The 19709-nt window shown below is 33.5% G+C and overlaps 2 protein-coding genes and 1 non-coding gene across 3 annotated transcripts; 2 read left to right on the top strand and 1 right to left on the bottom strand.

The window, feature by feature from the left end:
• Window positions 1–241: 241 nt before the first annotated feature.
• LOC129873888 (protease Do-like 8, chloroplastic) lies at window positions 242–7931 on the top strand. The gene is made up of 13 exons (XM_055949073.1): window positions 242–590; window positions 668–795; window positions 1399–1481; window positions 1577–1675; window positions 1902–1968; window positions 2210–2285; window positions 2394–2460; window positions 5931–6148; window positions 6291–6358; window positions 6483–6562; window positions 6659–6745; window positions 6843–6950; window positions 7580–7931. Exons 1-13 carry the CDS (start codon window positions 295–297, stop codon window positions 7706–7708), a joined length of 1506 nt encoding a protein of 501 aa, XP_055805048.1. The 5' UTR covers window positions 242–294; the 3' UTR covers window positions 7709–7931.
• Window positions 7932–9260: 1329 nt separating this feature from the next.
• TRNAL-CAG (transfer RNA leucine (anticodon CAG)) lies at window positions 9261–9341 on the top strand. Its single transcript has one exon. It is a non-coding gene; the product is annotated as a tRNA-Leu (tRNA).
• Window positions 9342–9406: 65 nt separating this feature from the next.
• LOC129875179 (uncharacterized) lies at window positions 9407–13770 on the bottom strand. The gene is made up of 5 exons (XM_055950620.1): window positions 13222–13770; window positions 12005–13137; window positions 10707–11135; window positions 10382–10620; window positions 9407–9687 (listed from the first exon to the last, which is right to left on the bottom strand). The coding sequence occupies exons 1-5, from the start codon at window positions 13338–13340 to the stop codon at window positions 9433–9435; spliced, it is 2175 nt and encodes a 724-aa protein (XP_055806595.1). The 5' UTR covers window positions 13341–13770; the 3' UTR covers window positions 9407–9432.
• Between the last annotated feature and the right edge of the window lie 5939 nt (window positions 13771–19709).

The following is a 19709-nucleotide window of genomic DNA, read 5'->3' as shown; positions in this document are numbered from 1 at the left end:
CTTGTTTGACATTGCTGGTTGAAAAGCCAAAAATATTCATTTTAAAAAAAAAAAACTTTTTTAAAAAATCAAGATTTTTTTTGTTTTTTCACTCGGTGTGTTGAGTCCGTGGAGCTCCGACTAGATCAGATCGCATACTATATAGCCCATTTAAAATAACGCTCACGCTTCCAATAAAATTTTCATCATACCCAAAATTCAAAATCGAGATAATGATAAATCAGTTTGAGCACTGCGCCATATTGAAAAATCAAGAAATAGTATCATGTAACAAATATCCCAGTCCCAGTTTTCATGGCCCTTGTCCAACTCTTTATCTGCTCTACTCTTCTTCCTCAATTTGTGAAGCTTGAGCTTCCATTGACAAATAAAATGGAAGTGATAATAGTATCATGTAACCAAAAAACACCCCCTCCTACTCCTCCTCCTCCTCTTCACCTGCATACAAATCAACCACCCATTCTCAATAACTCTCTCTATTTGGGCCGTCGAGAGCTCTGCCTCGATACCGTTTCTTCAGTCTGCTCTGCTGATCCCTCTACTCACGATCCCATTTCTCCTCCTCCCTCTACCTCCGCTTTCACTTCCAGGTACGCAAATTAACCATCGTTTTACACTTAAAGGACTCCCTACATTTACTGGACGATGAGTTTAATTAATGTCACAGGGGTGGTGGAGATAATGGCAATTCTTTGATTGAGCAACTAAGGAAAAGCTTCCCTTTGGCCACAAGAAGGATGTTGTTAACAAGCTTTTTCATGTATTCATTTTATCATCCATCAAGGTACTTGTCAGGTTCGCACGTTCTTACTGATTGTTTCTTTTCCTTTTTTTACTTGTCGCCTTTGAAAATCCAGCACTTGAATTGTGTGTTGGACCTCACAATTGTTGGATTGATCTGGGTTTTTGTAGTCACATATCTCTTAGCATGTTTAACCAAATTAATGCATATATTTGGCATTTTCAGCTCCTAACATTGTATTCAGGATTTCCTTGCTTGAGAAAGATATTAGTTGTATGTGAGCTTCCCAAAACATAGCTGGTCTCGATACCAGAAAAAGGAGGAGTGGTTACGGTAGGTTAGTGCAACAGTCTAATAGTGATAAACCTTCTGAAAGTATTAAAATGAAGTTTAAATTGAGTGGAATGGATATATTGACTCCGTCCAACTAAAGGTATAATTGATTGCTTATAGTAACAGGGAACCTATCTGTGGTTACGCAACTGAGCTAGCCCTCTCCCCCAAATCCCCAACGAGCAAACCCCTATTTTTGTGTGGTTGGCTACTGAAAAAATGCAAAACTTCATGATGTGTTTGCTTCCTCCTGATCAGTTGTTGAGTTTTTGTCCTTTATTTGGGTTCTAACCATGCAAACTACTATACTATATGAGATACAGCACTTGCTTTGGGAGATCCATCTGTCACAGTTGAACAATTCACACCTTCTACTTTTCCTTCTGCAGCACTTTTCCCTTCCGAGGTTCAGTATCATCACCTGTTCAGCTTATTCTTTATTGTTTTTTTTATGTTCTGATATATAGATTTTAGTTTATCTGGTGTGTGTCTAATTGGCAGGAAAGAGTTGTTGAACTCTTTGAGAAGAACACTTACTGTGTTGTCAACATATTTGATGTGACCTTGAGACCTACGCTTAATGTTACTGGTATGGTTGAGGTAAATTTTATAGACATGTACAAGCATTTACTTTTCCATTTTCAGTGTTATACTTATCAAACTTTTTGGTAATTTAGCTTTGGTATTGTCTGGAAGTAAAGTTTCTCATGTCCATATATTTTCTGTCTTCATCCATATGGTGCCTCAACCAACACACTTTTTTTGTCCCTTGATAAATAATCTGTGTTTGAAAACGGCTACATTCAATATGTTCAAACAATGGCAGATTCCTGAAGGAAATGGTTCAGGGGTGATTTGGGACAATGAAGGCCACATTGTTACTAATTACCATGGTAAGATCACTTCAATATGGTACCTGAGTGCATTAGTTATTTGTGTAATGTACTCCCTGCATCCCAAGAATGATGGGGTTTGGAGTATGAGAATTAATCTGTCTAATATTTGGTGCGATTACATTTAGGGGCCTAATAAAGGCTTAATCTGAAATAAAGAATTGAACTCTATGACCCAAAAATCAGCTTCAGTGCATTGGCTGTGCAATTCTTGGTTAAACAGTTTTCTTTATATGTCCAGTGATTGGTAACTCTCTTTCTAGAAACCCAAGCCGTGGGCAAGTAGTTGCACGTGTTAATATTCTCGCTGCAGATGGGTGAGTTGTATTCTGTTTTAGCATATACTTAATGGGGATGATACAGCTTCATGTTACTCTCCATCTTATGCTTTCACTCTCTTTATTTTATTTTGTTTCTTTCTGAAGGGTGCAAAAGAATTTTGAGGGTAAATTAATTGGTGCAGACCGTGCCAAGGATCTTGCTGTGTTGAAGGTAAATTATTTCCAGAATCCTATTTTGTCAAAAGCTGGATAATTCTTAAGTTCCTGGGGTACGTTTGCTTTTGTTATGCCATCCTGTTCTTATTTCTCTTATAGCTTACTTTGATTGTCATTTTCCCTATTGCATTTTTCTGTACCCTGTTGTCTCTATCTCTCTTTAGCTGATAATCCAAGTAAATGTCCAGCTTCAACTTTTGAGTCATGCTTTCTGTTAGAATAGGAATAGGTACATACAATTCTACTTAAAATAGGAATATGAATAGTAATAGGAATAGAAATAGTAAATAGTATCATAGTTGGTAAAGGATTGTATTGTAGTGTCTATAAATAGGGTCTCTGTGTAATAATGTAGATACACAATTCAATAATATTATTCTCTAATATTTCTCACATGGTATCAGAGCCTCTACGATCTTGGTAGTGAATCAAAGAACTTCATCTGTCAGCGGGCGGATATTATCAATATATGCCGCCCATCTGACCCATGGTTATATGGTTATGTTAACAAAAGTAGGGTCAATGATATATGTATGAATCTCATATACATCACTGTGCATCAATTTCTGATGACTTTTTAGGGATGTTTTGTGTCAACCACATATCCGTCAATGTTTTTTTAGCACCGTCCCATCTTTCCGCTGACTATTTTCTCATATCTAATTTGCGTAGTACTGTGCATTTTTCTGGTGACTACTTTCTCATATCCAATTTGCATAGCACCGCGCCATCTTTCCGGTGACTATATTCTTATTTGTGTAGGGTCGTGCCATTATTCTGATCCTATCCATATAATTTCTTTTTTTCAGTAGGGTCGTGCCATCAAGCCGACCCTACCCATATAATTTCTATTTTCCAGTAGGGTAATGCCATCATTCCGACCCTACTCATATACTTTTATTTCTCAGATTGTGACCACTTTCAGTCATTAAATCTAATACTCCGACGCATGAGTATGTTCTTACAAGTTTTTCTGTGACATTTTTATTTAATGTTGACTCGTCTATTGATTCCAAGACGATTCATACATTTTATACTAGATTTTGAGCACTTTCCAGCGATCGTTGCATTGTGACGAAGTCTAGATGAAGCAACCACCTAGTTTTATTGCTCAGGGAGAGTTTGGTAGCCTTTTATGTCGATTGTGTAAGTCATTCTATGGTCTGAAACAGTCTTCTCAAGCTTGGTTTGGGAAATTCAACACTGCAATTCAAGAATTTATCACTTGATTTTTTAGCGACATTATGAATCAAATTCAGTATTTCATGCAAAGATCAAGCACATTGACATTGACTATCAGTATTTCATGAGAAAACTGAGCACATTGAATTGACTGTCAATTTTGTGAAGTCAAGTGATCAACTTGCAAATATCTCACCATCCTCATTGGTCCTCGTATTAATTATAATTGTAACAAGTTAGGTACATATGACTTGTATGTACTAGCTTGAGGGGGAGTGTTAGAATAGAAATATGTACATACAATCCTACTTAGAATAGGAATAGGAATAGGAATATGAATAGGAATAAGAATAGAAATAGTACCCTAGTTGGTAAAGGATTGTATTGTAGCGTCTATAAATAGGTTATCTATGTAGTAATGTAGATACAACAACAACATATCCAGTAGAATCCCATTAAGTGGGGTCTGGAGAGGGTAGAGTGTACGCAGACCTTACCACTACCTTGAGGAGGTAGAGAGGCCGTATTCTTCAAGCAATTGAGGATCTGCTGGCACGTATTAGAATGCATGATAATGGTTGTAAATGAACCAATTGTTTGATCTGATTTGTTCATTCTATTTCTTCATTGGTATCACTAATCGGCAAAAGGTTTAGCTTGAGTTTTACTAAAATTGTGATTGTCAACAACAACATACTCAGTGTGATTCCACAACTGGGTCTGGGGAGGATAGAGTGTATGCAAACCATACCCTACCTTGTGTGAGGTAGAGAAGTTGTTTCGAATAGACCTTTGGCTCAAGAAGAACATTTTAAAAATAGGTTTGAAAAATACAAGAGTGAAAAAATCTCAATGAAAATACTAAGAAATGAGAAGTATTGACAACAAAAATAGTAAGATAACCAAAGCAAAAGAAACAATCGTACTGATAAAATTGAAGTATGAGATAATAATAGAATAATAATAGTACTATTGAAAAGGAGAATAGGGAGCATATAAGCTGCTACAAGCTAGAACTCAGCTCTCCTACAAGAAAGAGAGAAAACACTCGACTACCTTCTAACATTCTACTCTAATCCTCAACTTTCATGCTTTCTTATCTAGGATCATGTTCTAGGTGAGCTGAAGATTGTCATGTCCTATCTAGTCGCCTCTCCCCAATTCTTCTTCGGTCTACATGTACCTCTCCTTAAGTCTATCACTGCCAACCTCTCGTAGCTCCTTACTGAGCTCTTCCTCTTCACATGCTCGAACCATCTCAACCTCGTTTCCCTCATCTTGTCTCCTACGGAGTCACTTCCACCTTGCCCCGAATATCTTTGTTCCTAATCTTATCTTTCCTAGTATACGCACACATCCATATAAGCATCCTCATTTTTGTCACTTTCATCCTCTGAATGTGTGAGTTCTTGACCGGCTAACACTCTGTCCATACAACATAGTTGGTCTGACAACCAATTTGTAGAACTTAGCTTTAAGTCTTCGTGGCACATGCTTATCACATAGGACACCGGATGCGAGTCGCCATTTTATCTACGCTGCTCCATTACAATGTATGACATCATCTTCTATTTCTTCGCTTGGATTATTGATCCAAGATATTTGAAGCTTCCTCTCTTGGGGATGAATTGTGTGTTCATCCTCACATCCACATCCCCCTCATGTGTTGTGTCACTTAGCTTGCACTCCAAGACTTGTGATTGTCATTTGCTGAAAATGGTTGATAATTTTTTTAAAGTTACCAGGACACAACTTCAGTTAATTCTTACAGAACAAAAATCTACCCGTTTGTCCACATATTCCACAAAAAATTTATTGTTCTTTTAGAAAGGTGAGATGGAAAAGGCATATAGATCAATCTTACATAGGAATAGTAGTGGGATGAGATGAGCTGCAATAAATGATATAGAACAAAAGAAAGTCAGAGAGATAGGTGGTTAGATATGATGAGAATAACACTGTAATGCATAGTGCTTTAATTGGAAAACTGGGAGAAGCAGCTGTATGGGATGAGGTTGCTATTATCATATTTCCTATGGAGGAAAATAATCCAAGTGCTTATTTGCATTATGTGATTACGCATCCAGGAAAGAGCCGTATGCCCTATTTTTTATTCTTACACTCGTATGGAATCAATATATTTAGAAGTTCTCTTTGCTCGAGGAACTTGCATTCAACATAGAAATTGGTGATGTGCATTTTGGCATTTTCTTTTTTTATTTGTTCTTTTTAATTCAGACTTACATTTTCTACACCTTATGATCTCACATCCTGAAATGCTAGGTGGAAGCTTCTGAAGACCTGTTGAGGCCAATAAGGGTTGGGGAATCTTCTTCTTTGAGAGTTGGCCAGCAATGTTTAGCGATTGGCAACCCTTTTGGATTTGATCATACACTCACTGTTGGGGTTATCAGTGGACTGAATCGAGATATTTTTAGTCAAACTGGAGTGACCATTGGTGGAGGAATTCAAACAGATGCAGCCATCAACCCTGGAAACAGGTTTATTTTTCATTTTTCCTGAACTTGTACTTCCCTCGATATCGAATGCATTACTTCTGATGCTGATAATCTCTAAAGGTCCCTTCTTTTTTCTTTTCTTTTCCACCTGCTGTTTTGTGAATAAATATGTGTATCTTTCCAGCGGAGGTCCTTTGTTAGATTCAAAAGGAAACCTGATTGGGATCAACACTGCAATATTCACTCAGACAGGTGAATAGCTTTTCCATTGTGGTGTATTAGACTGAAGATTGAGAGGAGATGAGGAGAAACACTTATTTGAATGTTCTTAAGTTTATCCTCTCCTGCTGTTACTTACTCTTTTTCAGTACAACAGGGACATCAGCAGGTGTTGGATTTGCAATCCCTTCTTCAACTGTGTTGAGAGTTGTGCCCCAGTTGATCCAATCTGGAAAAGTATGATTGTTGCTCTATGGATTCGTGGCTTAATTCTTGTCACCTTTTTTCCCTTCATGTATTTATTTATGTATATGTATGTCTTATGCATGTCAGGTTGTTCGTACTGGTTTGAATATTGAAATTGCTACAGACCTGATTGCTAACCAACTTAATGTTCGAAATGGAGCTCTGGTTTTGCTGGTACATTTCTGTCACTATGACCTTGCTGGGGACAGTTATCCTTCAGAGTAAAACTAATGATATTTCTTTTGTCTGAACCTATTCCTGCTCTATTTAGGTACCTGGAAATAGTCTTGCAGCCAAAGCTGGACTTCGTCCTACTACGAGGGGTTTTGCAGGAAACATAGTACTTGGTGATATTATTGAAGCAGTGGATGACAAACCTGTGAGTGGTTTCTGTTTTCTCTTAGGCCACAAGCTTTTCATTAGTGCAAATTGATGATATGAACCTTGCCTAAGCTTCCAATCTGCACGTCTAGAGTTCGAATCATGTGGTGAGAATGAGTGAGGGGAAATTAGTCCCGATTCCTTTTAGGAGATTGGGGGAAAAGGAAAAACAGAAAAAAAGAATGTTGCTTTCGCCTGCTTAAAGCTTGAAAGGATGAGACTTAGTAGGAAATCAGAAGTAATTAGGTGATTGAACAAAGAATGACAACATTAGAGTAAAATGCAAATAAATGTACAAGATTAGAGTTTAAGTTCAATGCACTAATATTGTTAAAGAATAATTACAAAATCATGTCCCTTATAAAGTAATTAACGGTAAACATCTATGACAAACATTAACTGGCAACTTGGTAAGAATTTTAAGTAACGTATTATCACATGTTAAAACTATAGTAGTGGAAAAAATCTTACCTTAGTGTGCGAAACCTAATCTATAGGATTAATTATTGTCTTCTACAGTGTTGAAAGTCCCTTGAGAATGAGGAAAAAAATTATCATTGATCTTTATTGCTTCTTGTTCCAAGTAATCCTGCATTTCTGAGATGCGCTCATATCATGTTGTTGCAGGTTAGGAGTAAAGCCGATTTGTATAAAGCCTTGGATAACTATAACATAGGCGATGAAGTTCGGTTAAAAATCCGTAGGGGCAACGAAAACTTGGAGTTGAGCATAGCATTAGAGGAAAAGGATTCATGACAATTGGAGGTTTGTGGCTTCCAGCTTAATTAGCACCATCAGTTTTCATATCGTTGCTCCGATATCTATATACTATCATCAAGAATTTTGTACAAGAATCTGGAAAAGTGGAATGAGAGGAGCATGTTCAATGGAAATGCTACCCTCAGAATGTATCACTTGTAAAGTATTTTAAGTTACCATTGAAGGAGAACAAAATGAGTTATCCTTGAAATTCTTTTAAACAATGCTTTCTCCAACTTTTGCTAATTTTTTAGGTCATGAGTCATGACATCAATTTATAATAAGGAATTTCCATTTCTGCTCTTATATATCTACAAAGTATTTGTACAAATCCCTTGTAATTTGTGAGACGCTGGATACAAGTATTGAAGTTGATAATATAAGCTATTAATAAAAAGGATATAGGTGTAGAAGTATTTTTGCATACGAAAGGATGAACTTGGAAAATTAGAAGTTATTTTAAGAAGGGTACTTTGAATTAGGGCTGTTCACAGTTTTGGTTAAAATCAAAACCAAATCGAAAATTTAACCAAACTGAATAAAAAAACCGACATTCAGTTTGGTTTGGTTTGGTTTGATTTTAAATTTGAATAACCGATAATATTTGGTTTGGTTATGGTTATAGAAAAAAATAACCGAATAAATAACCGAACCAAACCGATAATTATATACTTAAAATTTATAATTATTTATATGTATAATATTAGTTTTTCATAAATAATTAAAGATATTTTATACGTTTTAATTATTAATTTAATATTAATATACTTATTTTTAAGGCCCAACAATCCAAACCCAACTCTCAAGCCCAATTATAAATTCTAATAAACACTAAACAGCGGTCCAAGTCCAACAATCCAAGCCCATTAGCCCAATTCTCAAGCCCAATTCTAAATCCTAAATTTCTAATAAGCACTAAGCACTTGAGCAGCAGGCATCAACATAAAGTAAAAGTTAAAACTTTAAAACCCTAGTATCTGTTTTCCTTTTACATTTTTGTTCCTCTCACGTTGGTTTCTCACAAAGTCACAGACTCACAGTCATAGACTAACAGTGAAGGCTTAAGAGCAACCTCAACTCCTCAACCCCAAGTATAAGATTGTCAAATTTTGAGAAGGTTTGTAAGGAGTTTTTCAAATTTTAAATTGATTTTAAGTTGTTTTTTTTTTTTCCGAATGTTTAAGTTGTTTCATTTTCTGTTTTGAACCTTTGTGGGTCGTGAGGAAAAAAGAGGTTCATAAGAATTTGAAGAATGTAGAGAGAGAATATTTGAATTATCTCGGCTAGTCATAAATCGAATAACCGAATCAAATCGAACCAAACCGACAATAACCAAACCCGTGGTTATTATTTTACTTGGTTTGGTTATGATTTTAGACATTTAATAATCGATTAAATTGGTTTGGTTATGATTTTAATCAATAACCGACCCAAACCGAACCATGAACACCCCTACTTTGAATATTACAAAAGATGTTAGAAAATAAAGTCATAAATAGTTTCGTCAAACTTAAAATATATAGCAAAACGTTGAACACAACATCACAAAGTCAAGATGGCCGAGTTGGTCTAAGGCGCCAGTTTCAGGTACTGGTCCGAAAGGGCATGGGTTCGAATCCCATTCTTGACATTATTTTTTTCCAACATAAGAACATTTTCTACAAAATATGACCTTGATAATGTACCCTAAAAAGGAAAAGAAAAATGAAACAGGACTAATATTAACAAGGGAAGAGCAAAATAGAGGGATCTACATTTATTTTCCTATGCAGGAAACTAATGCTGCTTAATTTGTTGTGACACCAAACTAGTTGATCTGTTGTTAGCCTGGACATGTTGAGGACCCTAGTAACTAATCTTATGTCTACTTGAGAGAAAAAGTAGAGTACATGATCTGAATAATCTTCTTTGTGCTTCTTCAACCTCTTCAATAGGCAACATTCACCTCTCAAACCATCTTTCAGCTTCTTCTCTTTCTGCATTCCATAAGAATAATTGGGCATAAATGAATTTTTACATTATCACATCAAATAATTATGGATAACAAGTGAGATTAGTATCATGAAAAATAAGATAACTTATCTATTACATCATGTTAACAGTAGTTTCAGCTCAAAAAATTGTCCCCAAGTACTTTAGTAATTTAAGACTAAACCTGCAGGCAATTCTTTTTAACTATAACCTTAACATTAAATATCTACAATAGAAGAAAAATATGGATCTTAGTAAATTAGACCTTATTTTTATTATTTGGGATAATTTCACAGATTTCCCTCCAAGTTTCGTTCTATAACACTCACATATCCTGTGATTTATGATATTATGCCCACCTCCCTTATTTTGATTTTTTTGTAACCATTCTTTAAATCTATTAAAATAAATATAAATTAGCTATGACTTGACAAGTTTCCCTCTTTTATATTAATTTCTTCATATTAATGCATATTATAAAAAAATAACTTATTTAAAAAAATTTAACTTTATATTAATTTCTTCATACATTATTATATAATTAATTTATATTTATTTTAAATAAATTTAAAGAGTAGTTACAAGAAAATTAAAATAAGAGAGATAGACGTAATATCATAAACTACCGGAGAAGTGAGTTATAGAGTAAAAGCTAAACGAACGGAAGGAAACAATATGAGTTGAAATCTAAAAATTTACCTTTCCAAGACTTTTTTTGACCTCCATTAAAAGCTCTAAATCTCCCGCGGCTTTAAGCTCTTGATGTTGTGTTCCCTTTTTACCCTTCACCATCATGCTTGAGCAATTTCTATCAGCTCTAACAAATTTCCAAAATATTCTTATTGATTCCTCCACTATCTCCACCAACATGTCACTTGTAATGCAATATTCATTTCTCTCTCTACATATACCCTTGTTTTCGGCTTTCAATCTGTCCTCTGCCCAACATCCTCATTATCAATACATTGAAAAATAAAACAAAGTTCAAGTTTTATGCATCGACGTTATAAAATAAGAAGCTTACCTCTTATGTGAGGAACTTGAAGAAGATTACGAAGATCATATCGACTCTTGATGTAATATTGAACTCTATGGCCTTGAAAAGGTTCGTTTTCTATAAATCTTTGCAAGAGAACTTGAAACTGTTGAAATTCTCCAGCAACTTCATTATACGTACGAGTACGAAGAGGGTCAGAATCCCACAAACTTAAAGCCTTTCCATATTGCCAATGTAGAAATTCCCACGAAAGACACATTTGTCCAACATATATCACTTCAAGATCACTCTGCAATTCTTTGATAAACTTTATCATTGGATCAATATTGTCATGATGGTTTTTGTGTTTGAATAGCTTAATATTTTGTGTAATAAGGGATTTTAGTTTTGGACCTGAACGTCTCTGCCTTGACACACATTGAAATGGATGTTTTAGCGGATCTTTCTGCAGATAACCTGTACAAAAATTTGATTCATTGACTATGGACAGATTTAAGAGACTTTCGAATTTTGTAGTCTTATAGACTAAAAATATGTAGAATATACTAAAATATCATTTAATCTTTATGGTTTTTAGCATGCCTGAAACAAAAAAGTTGCTGAAAAAAGGAAAAAGACATATTTTTATAAACGTACAAAGTAAGAAAAATAAATTAAAACGGATGGAATAATCTTTTTTTTCTTTCGCATAACGAATAAAAACAAAAAATAGGGAAAGGTTAGCAAGTCTTTTCGCTCGTGCCCACCTTTTGTTTGTTACATAATCAATCATCTATCCAATGCTTTAGATTTCATTTTGTTCTGAGTTTGGAGAGCCCAGCTAACCAGAGTTTGTGGGTCCTGGTTATAAACTTTTGAATTGACTAAATATAAGTTGTTCTAATTCATTTATTACATTCAAAGAAATAAGAAGATGACCATGAAAGCGACTAAAAATAATGATACTTTTTCCAAGTGTGATCTAGTGATAGATGAGTAGAAATCATGACAAATTGGGATTTAAACTAAAGCGATTTTCGCCCTAAGCTTTAGTTACCTGCTGGTCAATGAAATGACAACATTCATGATGGGACATTAAGGTTCAAATATCACAAGAGACAAAAAATTATATAGGTGTTTTTCTTTTTGTATGTTTTAAGCCTTGGTGATCAAATTTATCTAGTAATGGAAGAAAGCAAGTACCTAATGAAATCATAGAAGTACGCTCAAGCTAATCTAGACATCATCTTTATTTTGGAAAAAAAAGAGAAAAGAATAATGCTTTTCGCGATAATTATGCAGAAAACTTGAAAATAATGTATAATTCATGAAGAGTTGTCACTGACCTATTGCATACATTTTTTGGTACGTTAATATGTCGAATTTACGCATTCTTTCTCTGTAACTCTTGTAGAACTTATGAAGTTCACTCATACAATCTTCACGTTGTAACTTTTCATCAATCTTCCATGGCTCCAAATCTTCCATTTTTAGTGTATCTGATTCTTCCAAAATAGTGGGAAGTCCAGTGGCTCTAACTTTTCCAAGTTCCATCTTTAATTGTTCAATTAATTCTTGATGTTCCCACAATGTTTCCAAATTGCTTGCATCTTCATTTCTTGACTTGACATTTTCAGTGTCCTCCGAATCACCAAATAGCTTGTAAAAATCTTCATGAAAATCATCCTCGGATAGAAATTGTCGCGGTTGATCTTGTTCTAATTTCCTTAGCTCTTGCATTATATCACTATCACTGTCATCAGATTCTTGATTTTCCTCTGACATTTCAAGATCTTTTACATCATCAAGTTCGAATTCACCTCCAATGTCTTCATCTGTCAAGAAGCCATCACTATTCGAATCGACTAATTTGTTCATCAGATAACATATATGATCAAAACCAATTGACACAGTATCAGAATCAGTAGATATAGAATCCTGCTCAGATTGAAACAGAGAGTCATCAGAAAAATCCAGCTCCATCAGAAATTGCTCTTTTCGAGTATCTGAGTCTCCTTTCATGGAATTCATTCCCTCAGTTTTCTCTTTATCACACTCTAAATTACTCAAATCCCCTTTTTCTTCCTCATTTATTTTCTCTTCATCACGCTCTAAATTACTCAAATCCCCTTTTTTATCTTCCCCATTTAACGCTTCGCTTTTACTATGAACTTCTTTCAAATCCTCTGTTTCAACAACCTCTGCTTCTGTGAGGGATTTGATGTTAAATGTAGACGGCATCCACTCAGAGCTAACAAATTCAACTTTGTCTTCCTTGCTCTTACAAAATTCTTCATAGGTTGGGAATTTAAATCTAAAATTAAACTCTGTTTCCTCTGTCTCCTCATTGTTTTCCGAATTTGGGAATTCAGAAACATCCTTAAAAACATCAGACTCTGTCTCTGGAAAATCAGATTCTTTCTGATAGTCATCTTTAAAGCCTGAATTTTTATTTAATAGAGCCTTACACCTTCTTAATCTGTGTGATTAAAAGAAATGAAATTTTTTTAAAAAAATTGAATCTTGATTGAGAAGAAGCAGCTAAAATTAGTAATTAAAATACCTGAGGATGAATGTGGTGATGAAGTTGAACAGAGGAGACAAATAGAGGGAAACAAAGGCAAATACAGTAGCCAGCGGCAAGAACAAATGTTGATAGAGGAAATGAGAAAGTGAAGCCATATTCAGAGAAGAGAAAAAAGAAGTAAGGGAGACATGGATTTTTTTTTATTAATACAAAAATTCAGGTGGAGAGCAAAGAAACAGAGGAAAAAAACAACAAATCCCATGCAAGATTTGCAAGGAAATCAAGACTAATTGGATGTAGAAATTCAACCTAACTGTGAAAATTCATGGAGTGAAGAGATTGACGAGCAGAAAATAAGGGGAAAGATAGTTACTTGTGAGCGAACTTGGGCTAATTGACTATGTTATTCTTGAGAAAAAGAGAGAAATTTGTCATGTCCACATAATGGGGGAATTGATAGTTGACAAGTCCCTGTTTTTGCTGCATATTTTCTTTGAGAGAAGGGAAAAAATTGAGGTGTAAGATTGAATGTTGACGTCTTCTTCGTTTATCTGTTTTCCAGGAGTTAAGGGGCTTACGTTGCATATTCTTTCTTAAGCCAAGTGTCTTTCACACTGTGGTATGGATTCTTGGAAATTGGCAACTTGGCATAAAAAGATGAAGATCGAAGAAAACTATTTTTAGTTTGACTAAGTATGAATGAATATTTACCCTTTCCATCACGATCCTTGGGGATTGTTTGATAACTAATAAGCGTTATGGAGATATTAGAAATGTATCAATTAGTTATAATGAAATTTATGTATTATTTTATGTGGATATTAATTATATATGGATTAATTATTCATATATTAATTGTACATGTATTAATTATTTCACCTCTAAAGCTTATAACTTATACATATATAAATTTTTCAGACTTTAATTTTCTAAATAGCAAATCAAACACAATATTAATTTTATATATTTAATTAACTATCAAACATAATATTATTTAAACAAAATTTAATATCAGTGTAACTAACCTCAAAACGAGCTATCAAGCAACCCCTTAATGATGGGAGAAAATGCTTAGTAAACTTAGCCTACATTTATCAAATAAATTCTATTCATTTTCAAGAATAATCCAGTGATTGGTAAATCACAATAAAAATATTTAAGCAAAAGTCAATCTACCTTATGAGCCATCCATTTTAAATTTATTTGTTTTCCTCGTCAGAATATGTGTTGCTTGTAACAAAAGAAAGCACATTGTTCATTATTTCAATCTATTTAACATAATTAATTGGTGACACGTGCAACTAAATGTGAAACATATGAAGCCTAAAATATCAGTTAACTGATTACGTGACAGATTCAATCCAAACCGGCTGGCCTTAGTTCTTTAATGTAGTTGAACTTTTCAAACAAAAACATTATACTCTATGTGAAGGTTCACAAAGTTCATTGACTTCCCCGCATCTCCATGTCTCACAAAGACTATTTATTTATTTTTTATTTGATTTTCCATCTGATCTTCAATATTCACATTGAAGTTTCATTAATTTGAATTCGCGTCGTGTAGGCCCTATTTAAGGGAAGTGCTTTTTATCAAGAATTCTCCATATAAAAAACTCAAGCCCGAAAACTCTGATTAAGGAAGAATCAACGTCATTCACTATACCACATCCTTAGTGGTTTTTTATTTATATTTTCTTAGACATGAATTCTGATCAATCTGGTAGGTCTAGATGGGCTTCATTTTTAAACATTCTTTTTATGGACTATCACAGAGTCTAATGAGAAAGTGAGAGAGGATAAAAATGTTCAAGGTCACATCCCCATATACTTGGTACGTGTGAATAGATCCTGGAATTAGAGTTGTATAAAGAAAATCGACAAATTAAATTGAGCTAAATCGGGAATTTTTTTAAAGAAAAATTAAGCTCATGCCCAATAAAAAAAAAGTAATACAGATAAATATTTCTTTACAATTCATAACCCCTAAAACATAGGACTCGCGACTTTCCTTCCTTTCCCCCAAAGCTGGAGATGCTAGACTCATCACTATCCTAATTGATTAAAAATGATCAACAAGCAATATTTTTTGGCAAAATTACTTAATTACATAAATATTTCGATCATATTTACTAATTTTTTTTTATAGTTTGAAGTAATAACATATTGTCCCACTAACTAATAATTTCGTACCATATTTTAAGTCGGATATGCCTAGATACATGTATTTTTTACGACTACATACACTCTGAAATATAGATACACGGGGAGAGAGGCGAGTGAGATAAGAGGGAGACGATCAACGAGAGAGTCAGTGTATCACGGATACATGCGAATCACACTAGATACATGTATCTAGGATACCAGATATATTTCAAATATATTCTGAAATACAAAAACATAGAAAGAGTGGCGAGCGAGAGACAGAGAGAACGAAAGAGGAGAGAGGTGAGCAAGAGAGTCAATGTATCCTAAATACATATGAATCCACTTGAATACAGTATCTAAACGCGCCAGTGCATGTATTTGGGAACAAAAATTTGACACGAATGATAATTTCGAAAAGTCTTGAAAAGACACATAATTAAATCATAAAGTAGTGAAATTTGTATTGTTTGCCCATATTTATTTATGTACCTTCACCTTTTGTTTACATTTTCTGTTAAGTCCAAAACTTCTTCTCTTATAACGGATAGATACAAGAGTTTTTTTTCCGTCAAGAATTTTTTTATTGAAATAAAATGCAATCGTAAAGAATTTCAAATAAAGTAGGAAATTCGGGACAAATTCTTAGCCTAATTTTTTTAGCAAAATAATCTTGATTCTTTTTGTTCACATAATCTCTATCAGTGTTGCTGTCATAGTTAAAAATATGATTAAAAATAGAGTAAATACAACAAGTTCCCCCCCTTTTCTTTGAACTTGGCAAGCAAAACTTATTTTATCACTTTAATTATACGGATATTTAAATACCCTTTTTAATAACTTTCAAGTGAATTAAGTACCACCCTGAGAGTATAATGCCACTCTCATCCGCCACATCATCGATTTGTAATCACTACATCACAATCATGTAAGTACCACGTTATTAATTTGTTTATATTTTGACTTAACCTTTTTCCTTGAACACTTATTAAAATTCATTAAAATTTAAAATGTGGACCCATTTTTATTAATTTTAAATATTTTTAATATGTGGGTCCCACCTTCTTAAATTCCTTCTCTTCTATGTCCCCCCACCCCGGGCCCTCTTTTTCCTTGATTTTCATCATTTCAAGCGATCAGTTTTAACCTTAAGTGGCTGATTTTTTTTATTTTTTTTTGCCATTCACCATTTTTTCAAAAAAAAAAAGGCATACCTACTTTTTCTTATTCAAACCTTCTCCCTTCCCACCCCAACTCCACAAATCTGCCCCTTGAAAAATGAATATATTTTAAAATCATTTTTGTCTTGACAACATAAATAAAAAATAAAGTTGTATAAGAAAATTGATAGACCCGCATTTTTTATATGAATGGGTCACTCAAAATTCAAGAAAGTTTATATTTTTGAAATCGACGGGGTTGATGGAATAGAAGTAGTAGACAAAGTGGGGGGATGAAGATGAAGAAAGAAATTGCTAATTAATATGGAAGAAGAAATGTATAAGTAGTGCTTCAATGGGAAATAATATTTAGGGAAGACAACAAATAACGAGAGAAAAAAAAATTAAATATTTTTTTAAATTGGACCCACAAATTTCATTTACGTCTAAATAAGCAATTTTGCATATTTTTTAAAAAGTTAATAAATAAAAAAATATTTATATGTTAATTATCTATTGGCTAAAAAAAATTTGTCAATTGTAGATTTTATAATTCAATTTTTCTTTCACGTGCTTTTAGGAGAGTGAGTGCTCTCACTCTGTCACGTCATCCCTTAGAGAGATATTTAATTCACTTGGAAAAATATTAAGGGGGTATTGAAACACCCATATAATTAAAGTATGAAAGTAAATTTTGTTGTCAAGTTTAAGGGGATTTGATGTATTTACTTTTAGAAAAATTTTTAAAGATGCAACAATAGGAATGGTGAATATATCGTTGAAATTTTTTCTCCATCAGTAGTTGTAACGACCTATCCATGTCGTTATGAATAGGCCAATGGAGAAGGACTATATAATTGATCTCAATCACACACATTCTCTACTTGCTATTAGAATTGCTATTATTTCAACATGATTTGAAGAAGTAGCAACAATAGACTGCTTTGTAGATTGACATGATATAGTAGTTCTTTCATGTGTAAATTGATAGCCTGTTTCAGATCGAGTTTTATGTGGGTCTGACAAATAACTTGTATCTGCATAATCAATAAGATGTGCACAACCTTTGTTAGTATAAAATAAATTTATATCAATGGTACCCTTTATGTATCGTAAAATATGCTTGATATCATTCCAATGTCTTCGTGTTGGAGATGAACTATACATTGCTAGCAAATTACCGGAAATGTTATATTAGGCCTAGTTGCGTTAGCAAGATACATAAGTGCACCAATAACACTGGGATATGATACTTTAGGACCAATAAGTTCTTCATTCTCTTTTAGAGGTCGAAATGGATCTTTATCCACTTCTAGTGATCGAACAACCATTGGAGTACTTAATGGATGTGCTTTGTCCATGTAAAATCATTTTAAGATTTTCTTAGTGTAGGCAAATTTGTGGACAAAGACCCCATCTGCTAAATGTTCAATTTGCAGACCCAACAAAATTTTGTCTTTCCAAGGTCTTTCATCTCAAATTTTTTCTTTAGATATTCAATTGCCTTTTGGACCTCTTCAGGGGTTACAATGAGATTTATGTCATCAACATAAACGACGAGTATAATAAACTCTGATTCTATTTTTTTTATTAAAAACACATGGATAAATAACATCATTTATATAACCTTCATTTATCAAGAACTCACTAAGGCGATTTTACCACATATGCCCTGATTGTTTCAGACCATATAATGATCTTTGAAATTTGATTGAGTACATCTCCCGAGACTTAGTACATGCTTCAGGCAATTTTAATCCTTCTGGGATTTTCATGTAAATTTCATTATCAAGTGACCCATAAAGGTAAGTTGCAACTACATCCATTAAATGTATTTTAAGATTTTTATGTACAGCTAGACTGATGAGATATCGAAAATGTAGCAACCCCTAAAATATTGTATGTCGGTATTTCAATTCTCGATGAAAATAATATAGCCTCTATATTTTGGGCATAACTTTTCATAGGTTGGTCCAAATTAGGTGATTCAAATTTCTGGGTAACCACAACATCCTTACCTACAACTTTCATGAAGAACATATCTTAAGATTCGGAGTATAAGTAGGTCAAATAAATTAATCTTTGCAAGATATAGTACTGTGACGGAATTGAGTATTTATAGAAGAAAATTCATATCTCACTGTAGGTTGCTCCAAATCGGTTGATTCTTGAACGATATGAAACTAGACTTCCATATCTACAATTCTTATGAAGACACCAAATCCTAATAAGGAATTTATCTTATTCAAACGCAGCTTCGAAAAAGAGTATTCTGTTAAAAAAGAACTCATCTTACCTACCATGGAAACATCTAGATACATTTGACATCATTCATGATATAAATTGTCCTCCATTTAACATCATCCATGACATCAATATATTCCATTAAATTTTCAGATTTTTCTTTATAATTATTTTATTTATTGTTAGGTCACTCTTTCCACCTATAAATACCCACCTTATTTCCTCATTTTATTCATCAAGCTTTCTTAAGCATTTCTTCTCTCTATATACTTCTTCTCAAATATAGTTTTAGTTTTAGTAGTATAAAAATACTACTCCGATTATTCTTATACTCCGGGTAGTACACAAAATGCTCCGGCGAGAAGAAAAGACTAGGGGTCCAAGAGTGTTTCAATTCGGAGTAAACCTTCGGATTTAAGGTATGTAAGGCTTTCATAGCATTGGATTGAGTTCGTCCATGCGCCCAATATTTAAATTTATTATAATTGAGTTATAGTTGAGTTTTATCCAAATCTTGAATTCTAGATGAATTAATTCTTCTATTGAGTTTGATATATTTATGCATTAATATTATTATTATTGTTATCTCTCATATTATTGGAATTATTGTTCATGGCTACTTTTCCATGAATCCTAATTGATTTAATGTTCATAAATATTTTTACATATGTTTTGAGTAAAGATGTTGGCTTTTTATTATTTTCATTGATAAAAAGAAAGTTCTATGAATTAATACTATATATGTATTTTATTGAGTTTTAAAAGAGCAAAAGAGTTGAGTTTGAATGAATTTGAGAAAAATGATATTTTGAGCAAGATGTTTTGATGAGATGTAAATGATGTTTTTGGAAGTATAATGATTGATGAACATGAAATGAGATGAGTTTGATGATTTAAATTAAAGTCCAATGAGACTAGATGATGAGTTTAATATGAGCACATATTTTGGGAGTAGTATTGAGCACCGAGTTGGGTAAG

This window comes from Solanum dulcamara, chromosome 11 (assembly GCF_947179165.1).
Source record: "Solanum dulcamara chromosome 11, daSolDulc1.2, whole genome shotgun sequence".
Classification (NCBI taxonomy): domain Eukaryota; kingdom Viridiplantae; phylum Streptophyta; class Magnoliopsida; order Solanales; family Solanaceae; genus Solanum; species Solanum dulcamara.
Note: the sequence above shows the minus strand (reverse complement) of the source record. Positions and strands in the feature narration are given on the sequence as shown.